The 15,012-nt window shown below is 39.3% G+C and overlaps 1 protein-coding gene, 1 long non-coding RNA gene and 1 other non-coding gene across 6 annotated transcripts in view; 2 read left to right on the top strand and 1 right to left on the bottom strand.

Moving 5' to 3' along the window:
• POLE2 (DNA polymerase epsilon 2, accessory subunit) overlaps positions 1–10,247 on the top strand; it is a 29,198-nt gene extending 18,951 nt beyond the window's left edge. Inside the window, exons 13-18 of one of the 2 annotated variants that reach the window (XM_046007593.1) lie at positions 198–257; positions 342–419; positions 2,270–2,378; positions 3,607–3,783; positions 5,886–5,953; positions 9,672–10,247. In XM_046007593.1, the coding sequence (XP_045863549.1) occupies positions 198–257; positions 342–419; positions 2,270–2,378; positions 3,607–3,783; positions 5,886–5,953; positions 9,672–9,690 (511 nt within the window). In that variant the 3' untranslated portion in view covers positions 9,691–10,247. The remainder of the gene's footprint in view (positions 1–197; positions 258–341; positions 420–2,269; positions 2,379–3,606; positions 3,784–5,885; positions 5,954–9,671) is intronic. The other variant, XM_046007594.1, reaches the window with a different exon arrangement.
• LOC123943411 overlaps positions 1–15,012 on the bottom strand; it is a 34,324-nt gene that overhangs the window by 17,759 nt on the left and 1,553 nt on the right. Inside the window, exon 3 of one of the 3 annotated variants that reach the window (XR_006818635.1) lies at positions 5,862–6,096. The exons of the other annotated variants lie outside the window; for them this stretch is intronic. This is a non-coding gene — a long non-coding RNA (uncharacterized LOC123943411). The remainder of the gene's footprint in view (positions 1–5,861; positions 6,097–15,012) is intronic. 3 annotated transcript variants of the gene reach the window in all.
• LOC123945151 lies at positions 6,471–6,632 on the top strand. Its single transcript, XR_006819067.1, has one exon. It is a non-coding gene; the product is annotated as a U1 spliceosomal RNA (small nuclear RNA).

Below are 15,012 nucleotides of genomic sequence, written 5' to 3'. Positions count from 1 at the left end.
GGCATTTCCATCACTACCAAAAGGTCTATTGGACACTGTTAGTCTGAGACTTTTAGTAATTCATTTATTAAAATGCATGCAATTTAAAAAATATTAAAAATTCATTATTGAATTAAAGGCAATAACTTGTTTTTGGACTGTTGGATAGTGTTACAGTAATTGTTTTTTTTTAATGAATATGTTGAATTTTGCTATAGTAGTCGTTTTGTGTTTGTACCTGGTCCAGAGGATCCGGGATTTGGTTCCATCTTACCAAGGTAAGTTTTGTTTAGGTTTTTCTAACAATAAAAAAAATTATACAATTCAAAGATATATTCTTACCACCTAAATTGTTTTTATAGGCCACCACTTGCTGAAAGCATCACTAATGAATTCAGACAAAGAGTACCATTTTCAGTTTTTACTACTAATCCTTGCAGGTAAATATTACCATTTTGTGTTACACTTTTTTTCCTTTCATTTCAAAATTAAATTGATTCTTAAACTGTGTCTCTAAACTTTGACTACTGTGAATAAAGAGAAAATTTCTCTTCATTTTAGGTTTCTCAAAACTTTTTTTTTAAAAGATTTTATTTATTGGGGCACCTGGGTGGCTCAGTCATTAAGCGTCTGCCTTCAGTTCAGGTCATGATCCTAGGGTCCTGGGATTGAACCCTGAGCAGGGACCCTGCTTCTCCCCTTCCCACTCTTTTCTTTGTTCCCTCTCTCGCCGAATCTCTCAAATAAATAAAATCTTAAAAAAAATTTTTGAAAAAAAGATTTTATTTAATGTCAGAGAGAGAGTGGGGACACAAGCAGGGGAAGCAGCAGGCAGAGGGAGAAGCAGGCTCCCTGCTGAGCAAGGAGCCCGATATGCCACTTGATCCCAGGACGCTGGGATCATGACCTGAGCCTAAGGCAGAGGCTTAACTGACTGAGTGACCCAGGCGTCCAGGTTTCTCAAAACTTTAAAAATATTTTAATATGATTTAATTCATTAATAATGAATTTAGAAGCTGAAAAACAGATGGAGATTTAAAAATTGATATACTCATCTCACATCCTTTAAGAAAAGTTACGGTGGAAAAGTGAAAAGATGATACATTTACTGCATGTGTCGCTCACTGTAATCATAGGCTGTTACCCTAGTCCTTGGTTCTCCTCTCTTTTCTGCCTACATTTGCTCCTTTGGTGACCTATCCACTCCCAAAGCTTTCAGTCCCACCTGTGTATTGCCAGGTCAACTCCCAACCTGTTCTGTACCCTTATCAGAGTCTGTGGCACCTTTATCCTTCCAGTCACTCAGGCCAAGAACTTTTGGGTTTCTCTCACATGTAGTTTTTCAGGAAGTCCTTGAAAATTTTGAAGGAAGACTTCAAAGTATAGGCAGGACCTGGCTGCCTCTCCCCACCTCCTCCTCTGTGATCCTCTACCATCTTCTCTAGCCTGGATTACTGTGGTAGCCTCCTAGTTGCTCTGGAGCTTCTCGCCCTGCCCTCCTTCTCTAGTCTATTCTTAAGGTGTCAGAGTGATCCTATGACACACAGGCACATCACATCGTCCTTACTGATCCTGAAAGATAGGACCCCCTCCTGCCATTCAGTGACAGCCCACATCCTCGCAGTAGTAGTCAGGGCACTGCATGATCTGGCCTCCTGTTCCCGCTCCGATTTCCTCTCTTCCTCATTTATTCCAGGCACTACAGCCTCCTTTCTGTTCCTCAGACATGCCAGACTTGCTCCGTCTCGGGGCCTCCGCTGTACCTGCTTCCCCGGCCTGCACGGCGTTCTTCCTCTGCCACCTGCTTGATTAACTCTCTTGCCTCCTTCAAGTCTGTGCTCAAATCAGACTCTGTTATCAGCCTACCAGTTTTGATCATCCCGTTTCATAGCTCAGCTCTGTGGCCCTTCTCTCCTCACAAATGGTCCCTAATAGCCTGTTTTTCTTTTTCGCATACACCTGTTTCCCAATATCCTTTTCAATTTCACCTATATCCCAATATAGTTATCATGTTTATTGTTTATTTTCTCAGACTGCCTCCATTAGAATATAAACTGATGAGGACTGGGATCTTTTTGTTTTGTTCATTCATCCCTAAAATGGTGCCAGACACATACGAAGAACTTATTAGATTACTGTTGAATGAGTGGATTAATAGATTTTAGCTGCATTTCTGCTATGGTAAACAATGGGAAGGGAGAATGGCTTTGTATCACGAAATATTTTGCCTTTTAAAATATCTCATATTTTCTCCTGAGGAAGTCAAATTAAACTATTGTTTTCGTTTCAGAATTCAGTATTGTACACAAGAAATTATTGTCTTTCGTGAAGACTTAGTGAATAAAATGTGCAGAAACTGTGTCCGTTTCCCGAGCAGCAATTTGGATATTCCTAATCATGTAAGTTGAGTCTTCTTTATTAAACTATCTTAAGAGTTGCATTATATAAAATTTTATTAAGTCACTTAATAATTTGCCCTTTTATGTTTGTTGATGGTTCAAAGTAATTCGAACATACTTTGGTCAGTAAGTTAATTTTTGTTACTAAGTCAGTGTTTCTCAGCTTTCTTACTGAAGTCTGCCTAATGGGCAGAGGGAAACCTAGAATGAACAGGAAATTTCTTTGATGCTTCCTATTTTGCTTTTAAAACTCATAAATCTTACATTGTCCTTCAAAATATATGTATATTTGTTTTAAAAAGATGTTTATATTCTTCACATTCATTATATGATACGTCCACATTAGGAGGATGTGTAGTGTTTATCTTGTAGTTTCAAGGTTCCCTGACATAAACTTGTCAGTCCCTGGTTTCATGTACCCCCCGTACCGCTTTGGGAAATGTGAAAGTAGATCATACAGAGCATTTTTAGTATTTATTTTATAATAGTATACTCAAGCTGTGGAATTATTTTTAGATGAACATAATTAGTAGCTTAGTTTATTATACAGCTACAAGTACAGTTGCTCCAATATGACTGTTTGGGGGAGTAGCTTTTTTTTTTTTTTTTAAGATTTTATTTATTTATTTGTCAGAGAGAGAGAGAGAGAGGAGAGAGAGCACAAACAGGCAGAGTGGCAGTCAGAGGCAGAGAGAGAAGCAGGCTCCCCACCGAGCAAGGAGCCTGATGCAGGAGTTGATCCCAGGATCCTTAAACCAACTGAGGCACCCAGGTGTCCTGGGGTCGTGGGGGAGTAGCTTTTATGACATATGGTATTAAATGAAAAACTTACAGGTTTTTCCTAAAATACAGGGTAGTTAATTCCATTTCATTTTTTTCCCAAGATTTTATTTATTTAAGAGAGAGTGAGCCATAGTGGTGGGGTGGGGCAAAGGGACAGAGAGAAGCATACTCTGTACCGAGCAGGGAGCCTGACCTGGCACTCCACCCCAGGACCCTGAAATCATGACCTGAGCAGAAGACAGACACTTAATGGACTGAGTTACCTGGGCACCCCTTGTTTCATTTCATATCAGTATTTCCTAAAGCTCTGTGATTCAAAGTCTCCCTAATTGTTTCTCAAATTTTCTAAGTCCTTTTGGTAAATGATATTTAGTTTAAAATGATTTGTTAGCAATTTTAATTTTTACAAATGAACTGACATTTGTTTTATACCATTCTTTTTCAGTTTGTAAAGACTATCTTATCCCAAGGTCACCTGACTCCTCTACCTCTTTATGTCTGCCCAGTGTACTGGGCGTATGACTATGCTTTGAGAGTGTACCCTGTGCCTGATCTTCTTGTCATTGCGGACAAATACGATCCTTTTACTCTCACCAATACAGAATGCCTCTGCATAAACCCTGTAAGAACATAGTTAATGTTATATCATCATAGTTTGTCAAGATTAGAGTGTAATTTCTTTAAACTTAAATAATATTTAGTAAGATTATTGTTGTCTAAAAATGTACTATTAGTGAAACATTGAGTTACTTTGGTATACAAAGAAAGTTCTTCAACATTCAGGAAAGCATATGATGGTAAAGTAATGCAACTTAAAAAGTACACCAAAGCATATAAATCCAAATGCATGTTTTCCCCTTCATAGTTAACTGCCTTGAGATTCCTTTCTGGGAATTGCTTTCAGAGCCTCTGTCTCATTCTCTTTAAATATATTAATGTCCTTTGTGAATGATTTTGATTTTTGGAAATTTGTGCAAGTCCCAAAAATGTGTAACCCTGATGAATGTGGAAATTCTTACTGGGATATAATTTCTACAGAAGTATGATTGCCTTTTCAAGTTTTGGGAATAAGCACTGCATAAACATTGTTGATGTGAAACAAAATATCTTCACCAGTGATTTTTAATCTGTATGTTTCCTTGATTCTTGTGCATTTTAGATTGTAATACTTTTTTTTGTTTCATCTAGGTCACTTCTAGAAACATCATGACTTACTATTGGTTACCGCTTTCCTCAAACACTCATTTATTTTGTCCAACTCCCTCTAAGACAGGGTTTCTCAACCATGGAACTATTGACATTTTGAACCAAATAATTTTTTTACTGTGGGCCACCGTCCCTTGCACCGTAGGGCACTGTGCAGCATCTAGCCTCTCATCCCTACATGCCAGTGGTAGCCCCCACTTGTTACAAACAAAAATGTCTTAGGATATTTGCCACATGTCCTCTAGGGATGGCATTATCTGTGGTTGAGAATTGCTCTAAGGATGAGCACAGTCAATGGATTTGGTTTCACGTTTAAAACTTGTGGCCTGATGTTTTTTAGAATTTTTATTCACTTTCCAATATTTCACAAGAAGGCTATTTCTTTATTTAAATTTAACTCTTTGGGTGATCTCATAGTTAATGCTTTATTTGATAACACCTTATTTCTGAATTTTTCCACTTTGTCTTCCTGTCAGCCAGTAAACAACCATCTCCTACACCAACATTATATCCTTTTTTACTTCATACCTTTTGAGCAAACCCAAAACTTTTCACATTGCTTCATCCCTTTTTTTTTTTTAAGATTTTATTTATTTATTTGACAGATAGAGATCACAAGTAGGCAGAGAGGCAGGCAGAGAGAGAGGAGGAAGCAGGCTCCCTGCTGAGCAGAGAGCCTGATGGCGGGGCTCAATCCCAGGTCCTGGGATCATGACCTGAGCCGAAGGCAGAGGCTTTAACCCAAGGCGCCCCTTCTTTTTTTTTTTTTTTTTAAAGATTTATTTATTTTAGAGGGAGAGTAACAGAGCACGAGTCGGGGGAGGGACAGAGGGAGAGAATCTTTAAGCAGCTCCCCACTGAGCACGGAGTCCAATGTGGGTCCAATCCCTGGCCCAATCCCACCACCCAGGAGATCACTACCCGAGCCAAAATTGAGTCAGATGCCCAACTAACAGCCGCCCAGGCACCCTGCTTCATCCCTTCTTGATACTTACTCACCCTAACGAATGCCTGCAATGGGCCGGACATTGAATTAGTGCCAGGGACACAGATCCTGAAATGAACAGACCATCTCTGCCCTAGAGTTTAGTAGACACACAGTTGTGTTACTGCTTAGTTGCTTTGGGGGCACCTCAGAGGGCCATCAGTGCCGATTTTCACTGCAGAGAGGGTCAGGAAAGCTTTCCTGAATGTGATGTTCAGGTGTCTTATGTGCATATATAGCATCACACGGTACTGTCTCTTACGCTGTGTATTTCTTACTCCTAACCATTTCCAGTTACATCTGTTAGTATAAGACTCTCTAGCCAACTAGAAAGATTTGCTTCGAGTGGAAACATTTTATATTACTATCTTCTCTCTATAAAGATCAGGAAAAAAAAAAACCCCTCCATTACTTTTTAGTTACATCTTACAACTTTATTTTTAAGTCATGACCAAGGAATTTGATCTTAAATATAGGCATTCTTTTATAAAAGTTCAGTATTCACTTACAGGCATTTTTTTTTTTCTCCAAAGGGCTCTTTTCCAAGAAGTGGATTTTCATTCAAAGTTTTTTATCCATCCAACAAGATAGTAGAAGATAGGTAAGTGTACCCCAGAAACAGCAAGGAGGAGTTGTCTTTGGCTTTGTATTGCTGAAAATCAGATGTCCTGTAGGCGTGTTGAGGTTTTAAAAAATGTCTGTAGTGGTCCTTTGGAAATGTTTCAGGCTGAACTTCTGGTCGTACTGTGGGACATAGAATTGTATGTACTTGATAAAAGAGATTAAGAAGTGTTTTTTGAGGGCTGTCTCAGGCCAGCCACGGAGGTGGGCCAGTTCTCTCACAGGCTGACTCGGGATGATGTTTGTGTTCTGAGAGGTCAGCCCTACCCTCCACGTGGTTGATTCTCAAAACCTAGGCAGTCGGCCTTAAACTGGCATTAAAGAAGTGTGTGGGGAGGGCATGGGGTGTTAGTGATCTTGAGAGGTTGGGGTTGGGGCGTTGTCTTGGGGATAAAGAATAATCCACGTTGGGGGGTGGGTAGTGGTTTTCAAAGGATGATCCCTAGACCACCCTCATCAGAATCCTCTGTGAACCTTGTTAAAAAATGTTAAGTTTCTCACTTCACCCTGATGGGAGATAAAATAATCATGAATGTGGTTTTTCCAAGGTGAGGCTTATCTTTTGCAGTCCCTACGTGCTGACCCCTGCAATTTCCCCAAATGTGGGAAATCTAGCTGTGTAATTTGTGGTAGTGGGGGGCTGTGTTTGTGCTCTCCTGGGCAGGATGGCGGGGGGGATCCCACTCCAGACTTATCAAATGATTCTCTAGTTGTAGGGCCCAGGAATAAGCATTATTGACACCATTCTCTTGGATTCAGGCAGCCTAACACATGATTTCTCAGTTAATCATATTTTGAAAAAGCAGCTCTTCCCCTTCAGATAAGAACAAGTGACCAAATAATGCCTCCCAGGTTCTTATCAGAGAATGTAATCTTGAACACACAGCTCAGTTGTCTTTATTTTTTGGTAATTAACATATTTATTTAAATGAAATCAATATAAGTACATGATAAAAATTTCAAACAATGCTCAAGGTATAAAATTGAAAAGGAAAAAATACATCTGCTTCCTAACCCTGAAACCATGATTAAGTTTTCTATATTTCTTAAAGATTTATTTATTTGAGAGAGAGAGGGTATGCACACACATAAGTGTGGTGGGGAGGGGCAGAGGGAGGGAGAGAGAATCCTCAAGCAGACTCCTGGCTGAGCACTGAGCTTGACTTGGTGCTCGATCCCAGGACCTTGAGATCATGACGAGCTGAAATCAAGAGCCAGAAACTTAACCAAATGGGTCACCCAGGTTGCCCCTTTTATATATTTCTTGAAAAAACAATTATGCATTGTTCTTATCACTCAGTACTCATGGAAGATTTAAGTTCATTCACTTTATGAGATATTTTAAGTTTTCCTCTTGGATTTACTCATTTGACATATATATGATTCTTAATGTATTCCACACACTGCTTGGTTTTTGGAATGAATATAACCCGACAGATACTCTCATTAAGGTCACAGATCTTCTAGTCTCTTCTATAAGCCCCAAACTATATATGTCTGACTTTACCTAGACCAAGTTGAATCCTAAAAAACCAAAACTGATTTGGAATGCTCTTAGGTAAGAGCAAGCACTTGCCTCCAGTGTCTTGGCTGCCTGTCCTCACCTGGATGCCCCTGAGGGCGTTTGATTTTGTGACCCAGGATTACTAAGGGCTGTCTGCCTGGAGCATATTTTTTCCACCTTTAGAATGACTTTTACTGAACTGCAATTTGATGTGAAACTTACTCTGCAAGGAAAACCAATATGGGAACTTTTAGCAGGTCTCAGGCCAAGGGGATTCTGTGTCTATACCAAGCAACTGTTTATCTTAGGGGAGACTGGGAATCTTCTAATGAACTCCCTTTGCTTTAGAAGCACAACCAAATGTGTAGCCCACTTCTCTAGCTGCAGAGGAATTACTACCATAAATGTTGGGCGTGGCCCTGACTTCATCTTTTTTTTCTGCACTGTATTTTCCCACTACTTGAATTTCTTCGTTTACTTTTATCTTTTTATTCATTTGTCTCTGCAAACCATTTTATATTCTTTTTTTTAAATGAGCTGGGATAGAAATTAGTAAACCACAATAGGAAATTAATTGATTTATTAATTATGATAGCACAGGACAATTGTTACATTTCTGGTAGTGTTCCCTGGGTGCCATGCAGAATTGTTAGGTGTTCTAAGCACTTTTTACAGAACTCTGTGATAGTTCCACACATTATGGTATTAGAAGTCATATAGTACCCATCTTCCTTAAAAGCTTCTAATATAGCCCTTGACTTGAGTTGATGCTCACCATTCATGGGGTTGAAATAGTTGGTTCCTTTATCATATAGCTACTGAAAAGCCTTGACATGATTTCCAGACTATAATTTAGTAGTGATAATTGAAGGAATTTTTTTAGTGCTTGATCAAACAGGTTAACGATGTACATTTATTTTTGAGGGAACAGAAACCATTTCAAGATATAGTGGGATCATTTGGTTTTCCTGCTACCTAGTTCCCCCAAGGAAGAAATCTTTTGGTAAATTACTTGTGAAATCATATCGTAACATTAATCACAGAAATGTAGTTGAAGTCAGTAAAAGTTAACCCTGTTTCAGCAGGGACTCTCATATAATTGTTTATTTTAAAATACAGTATTGGTGATGTAGTGGAGAAATACCCAATTTCACACATAGCTGGGTGGAATAAAAAGTGGTAAAAACCCTTATGGAGGGCAATTTGACAGGATTTCTTAAGACCTAGACTGTATATACCAGTATTTACATTTCTAGGAATTTATCCTACAGATATAGTTGTGCTTATACATCAAAGTAGGTACAGGTGTTTTTATTGTAGCTTTTGTAATAACAAAACAAATGGCTTAAATGGGCACCCATATTGGGGTGCCTGGGTGGTGTGGTCAGCTGAGCCTCTGACTCTTGGTTTTGGCTCAGGTTGTGATCTCAGGGTCATGAGATCACGCCCCTTGTTGGATCAGTGCAGAGTCAGCTTGGAACTCTTTTTCCTTCCCCTGCTCCCCCCACCCATATTCTCTCTAAAATAAATAAATAAATAAATAAATATTAAAATAAATAAATAAATGGGTACCCATTTAAATGTGTGTACTTTTTTTTTTTTTTTTTTAATGTGTGGGGGCACCTAGGTGGCTCAGTGGGTTAAGCCTCAGCCTTCAGCTCAGGTCATGATCTCAGGTCCTGGGATCAAGTCCCATTATCAGGCTCTCTGCTCAGCAGGGAGCCTGCTTCCAGACCAACCCCCCCTCCCCCCCACCTGCCACTCTGCCTACTTGGGATCTCTGTCAAATAAATAAATAAATCTTAAAAAAAAATGTGTGTACTTCTTAGAACTTTTCAAATGTATTTAAATTTCAAAACCTTAAAGGAAGGGATTAGTTTTAAAAATTATAGGTAAATATATTACCAACTGAGAAAAAGTGTAAAATAGTGTGCACTGTATTCTAATACTTGTATATCTTTTTAAAGCACGTACCCCCCCATAGATGCTTATATATGATAAGACTGTCTTTATAAGGATAAGTAATTGGTTCCAAGAACAGAAATAGAGTGTGAGACTGACTTATTTTTCACTCTGTCCCCTTTTGAATTTGGAACAATATCCATGTAATGACTTATTTTTAAAATTAAGTACTTAGAAATGTACAATAACTTAGGTTTCCAACATGTTTAATTTTATCAATTTCTATTTTCAGCAAACTTCAAGGTTTTTGAGATTCTTAAAGAGCATCTGAAGAAAGAAAATTCCATCAGTTCTGCTTAATTTTATATTTATGTGATTTTGATAAGTTCCAATAAAATTATGATAAACTCTAGAATGTTCTGAAATTTGTATTTTATGAAATTTTGGTATTAAATTACAACAAACATGGTACACTTGACAAAGTTTTACAGCAAAAATATTTTCTGTATAGTCTTAATATGAAAATATGCATGAAGATATAATCTGATTTATGCTTAAAAACTGGTTTCATAAAAAAACTGGTTTCATTATTCTAGACTAAACATATGCTAATATTCATTTTAAAGAAAATACAAATATTTGAAATTTTCTGATTCTTTATTTTGTCTAACTTGAGTCCTAATGTTAGATTTAGCAATCTTCCAACTAAATTTCAAGTCACAGAATTTATTCTAATGCTAGTGAAAACCTGTGTTACTAAGATAATCATTTCATAATTATATTTTGGCACTGGAGATTTGTTTTTAAGATTTTATTTATTTGACAGGGTGAGACAGCAACAGAGGGAACACAGCAGGGGAGGTGGGAGAGGGAGAAGCAGAGAAGCAGGCTCCCCACTAAGCAGGGAGCCTGATGTTGGGCTCAATCCAGGACCCTGGGATCATGACCCAAGCCGAAGACAGACGCTTAACCCACTGCGCCACCCAGGTGCCTGTGCACTGGAGATTTAAAAACACATAGTCACTGTAGGCTTTACATTTAGAAGACACGTTATTTCGAAGCAGCAGGTTTTGCTATTTGGATGTGATTACTTAATACCATCCCCTTACTTTTAGTTTATAGCACTTTTAGTTTATAGCACTGCAGTAATAGACTAGAAATGAATGTGAATGACAGACAGGAAGTCAGGGGTACAAAGAATATTTCAAATGTAGGAGTAATCTTTTTTTTTCTTTTTAAAAAGATTTTATTTGTTTATTTGACAGAGAAAAATCACAAGTAGGTAGAGAGGCAGGCAGAAAGAGAGAGGGGGAAGCAAGCTCCTTACTGAGCATAGAGCCCAATGTGGGGTTCGATCCCAGGCCTCCGGGATCAGGACCTGAGCTGAAGGCAGAAGCTTTAACCACTGAGCCACCCAGGCACCTCAAGAAGGAGTAATCTTAATATTACAAAAAGCCTGGAATGGAAGACATTTCTTTGAAAGAAAATTAGCTTTTGGGGGAAGAGAGACTGATAAAAAATAAAAACAACATACTGAAGGGAAAATTTCTCAAAGAGAATTAATCTGAATGTAGTGATAAGTGAATTAAGTTAAAGGTGAAGTGGCAATTTGAGAAGTTTGAAGACAGAAAATTTTGGGAGAATGTTAGTAGAGGCCTGATGTTAGAAGAGCAAGATTTAGCTTTAATTTCAAGAAGAGCTTAGAGAAAGAGATGAAATTAAGGCATAAGTTCAAAAGCTATATTGCTTGGAAAATTTATAATTTGGGCCTTGAAAGTGGTAGTGAAATAAACACTGCAAGGCTGTTGGTTCAGTTATGAGAACCAGAGCTAAATATGAACGATGGCAGGTAGGAAGTTATAAATGGAAACTCATAAAAGTGTTCCCACACTCATTTCATTGTTTCTATAAGATGCCCTTTTTGAGGGGCGCCTGGGTGGCTCAGTGGGTTGATCCCAGAGTCCTGGGATCGAGCCCCACATCGGGCTCTCTGCTCCGCGGGGAGCCCGCTTCCTCCTCTCTCTCTGCCTGCCTATCTGCCTAGTTTGATTTCTCTCTGTCAAATAAATAAAATTAAAAAAAAAAAAAGATGCGCTTTTTGAGATCTTTTTACATTTAGTGCCTAGAAAGACAGGGTAACTTAGCAAGGTGAAGTGAAACGAAGCAAGGCAGGTAACTACGAGCAGGTAAGTTGCCAGAATCAGACAGTAAGTGTTAGAATAAGACCGGAACTAGAAGCAGGTGGGAATCCGCATCGTCCGGAAATGCAAAGCAGAAATGCAAAGCAGAAGTCTGAAAGATGGGGCAGCAGAGGAGGAGCACTGAAAGGGTATCCTGGGCTTCTCTTTGAGGGGTGGGAAGCAGAGAGGTGTTGTGCTCCCTGACTTCGGTGCTTCATCAGCTGGTTGACCTCACTGCCAGAAATGTGGGTCTGAGGCACCACGCCTTAGAACAGAGGCCAGGTAGATCACACCAGAAGACAGGCGTGGGAAAGATTTCTCTGCCGTGAGAAAAATAACACTTGGTCTCCTGGGGGAAACCACAGGAAGTGTGACTGGAACACGCAGGTGCACCTAACGGCTGCACCTGGCGCTCTCTGCTCCAGCCAGCCGTAGCTATGTGGGAAGCCGAGCCCAGCTGGCCATTCTAGAGAAATATGAATTTTCAGGTAAAGCATCCTGACTTTTCAATCACCAGTGGTTTAAATCAGTCTGCATTAAGGAAGACATGATTATGCACTGGATTGTGCCCATGAATTGCTTTCTCTGCCTTAAAAGCGCAGGAACTTAATCTGGTGTTCTATCAAATATACCTATTAAGTAAGATGACTTGGGTCCCAAACAATTACCAAAATCTATTGTGAAATTTACTATGTCCTCTTATAGTGGTGGGACTGCTCAGAGCAGGCAGGGTAAAATTAAAACAGTGTTTCGGTCTTGACCCTGTGCATATTCCTGTGTTTTCTGTGCAGGGGAGGCCCCCACCCACCAGATTCAACCAGCAGCACAGGCTACACAGGAGAGATGGGTGTTCTGCCGGGGATGTAATGTTCTGCTGGGGATGTAAGGTGTAATGATCTAGGGTGTGAGTGTGGAGAGCGCTGGGGATTAAGGCATGATGGCCTTGGAGACACAAGTAAGGAATTTGGACGTGGGGCTACTGAAAAACGTTCAGCAGATCTGGCTTTCAAGATCACTGAGGTTACCATGTGGAGAAGAGACTGTAATAAGGAAAGACCTGAAGAGACCAGTCAGGAAAGTACTGCAGAAGTCTGCAATGGAGATGATGCAGGGGCTCAGACCAGAAATGGAAAGAAGGGGATGTATTCGGGGTGTGTAAGAAGAGACCGCAGGCCTGGGTAACTGAATAGAGATACAGGATGGGGGTAAGGGGAATCAAGGATTACATTTAAGTTTCAGGTTTAAGCACCTGGGTAGACCGTACTGTTTACTGAGACTGGGGGCATAACAGGTTTGAGAGGGAAAAGAAATCAAGACTTCTCTTTGGAGGGGTGCCTGGCTAGCATTCGGTCAGTGGAATGCGTGAATCTTGATCTTGAGGTTGTGAGTTTGAGCCCCACATTGGGGCTTACTTAAAATCTTAATTTTTTTTTTTTTTTTCTATTTAGAGATGCCCATCACACATCCAGGTGGAGGTATCTGGTAGGTAGTGGCATGAGCCTAGAGCTCAGAGGTTAAGTGTGAGTGGAGATAAAATTTTGGAGTCACTAGTCTCATCCCACATGAGGTCCATGAAGGCAAGGATTTTTTTTTTTTTTAACAAGTACTTTCAAGAACTTTTAAATTGAAGTGTAAGATACATACATACATGTCCCCTACCATCAGGGTACAGCTCAATGAATTCTCACAAACTGCACATCCTGTTAACAATACCAAGATTAAGAATCAGAATACTACCCACCCCAGAATCGCACTCCTGCTCCCCTCCAATCACAACACTCCACTCCCCCTCAAAAGGACAATCACTATCCCAATTTCTAGCAGTAAGATTCATTTTGCCAAGCTTTGCCTATTATAGAAGGAATCATACAGTATGTATTATTTTGCATCTTGTTTCCTTCATACAACCTTGTCACATTTATCCACATTGTTCATTCATGTCCATTGTGTGGATATACACATTTTATTTGTCCATTCTACTATTGATGGAAACTTGGGTTGTTTCCACTATTTATCTATCACAAATAGTGCTATTATAGATATGCAAATTCTAGTATATGTCTTTTGATAGGGATATGTGTTTCTATTGGATATATATCTAGGAGTAGAATTTCTTAGTTATGAGATATACATTACAGTCAACAGAAATTTTCCAAAGTAATTGACCCAATAGCTACTTTCAGTATCAGAAAGTGCCAGTTGCTTCACATCCTTGGGACACAATGACTTTGTTTTGTTCCATCCAATGCCTAGAACAGTGCCTTACCTACCTAAGTAGTGGGTGTAGCAGTGTACAATAAATATCTGTTGAAAGAATGAATCTAAACTTAGATGGCATTTAAATCCTTGATTAGGATCGTCTAGGACAATTCAGTAAGTAGGCTGATGAAAAGACTTTGGGTGACTCCTGATTTAGAGGACAGGCAGGAAAGAACAAGCAAAGGAGGAGGAAAATGGGAGAGGATGGAGTTCTTCAAACCAAGAGTAAAGCATGTTTCAAGGAGGGGGACTCAACTGTTTTGAATATGGCCAAGAGATCATAAGATGAGGGGAGAAGTTGGGAAAGGAGTTAAGATTTTTGGTCATTTCAAACCTGATGGACATAAGCATTAGATCATTGAAATAGAGAATTCAAATGGGCAACTAGATATACGAGTTTGGAATTTAGAACCTGATACAGAAGTCTGGTATTTGTGAGTGTAAAAATATTTGTGAAGGAGAGAATGCAATTGGAGAAGAGGCAGGGTCCCTGTCTTCAGGCATTTCCACTTAGAGGTGGAACAGAGACAAACACTTGCAAAACAGACTATATAGTGTCAAGTATCTAAGGCAGGAGAGAAATCTGGAATGTGTCCTGTCACTGAGGTAATCCTAAATCAACTGTGTTAAATGTTGATTAAAGTTTCAACAAAATGAGAAAAGAAAAACAATCACTGGATTGAACAACTACCAGTTAATAACTCCCGTAGTCAATAAATACTACTCTATAACATCCTTTTGAATGCACAAAATCCCACTGTACGACCATAGTAAAATCTGCTCACCCAGTCCCACTGCAGGATTCTTGGATTCTTCCCAAATCTTTAGAATCACGGGAAATGTTGCCTTGAGCACACTCTTAGACTGAGAATTGCTGGATGAAGTGTATGTACGTTCTAAAGGCTTTTGATATAGCTACCAAACTACTGTCTAGAAAGGCTTTGCTACCACCCCAAGGAAATACAGTAATTGTAAAAACAGCCTTTGCCATTTTGAAAGATAATCTGTGGGATCTTACATTTGCATTTTTATTATTAAAGTCCTGGGGGCCTGGCTGGCTCAGTCAGAGGAGCATGCGACTCTTGATCTCAGGGGGCTGAGTGTAGAGATTACTAAATTAAAAAAATAATAATAAACGTAAAAAAAATCCTGTATACTTACTGATCATTAGTTATTTATGAATAGCCTGCCCAT

The sequence above is a fragment of the Meles meles genome, chromosome 6, assembly GCF_922984935.1.
Source record: "Meles meles chromosome 6, mMelMel3.1 paternal haplotype, whole genome shotgun sequence".
NCBI classification, from domain to species: domain Eukaryota; kingdom Metazoa; phylum Chordata; class Mammalia; order Carnivora; family Mustelidae; genus Meles; species Meles meles.
This window is presented reverse-complemented; position numbering and strand designations above follow the sequence as displayed.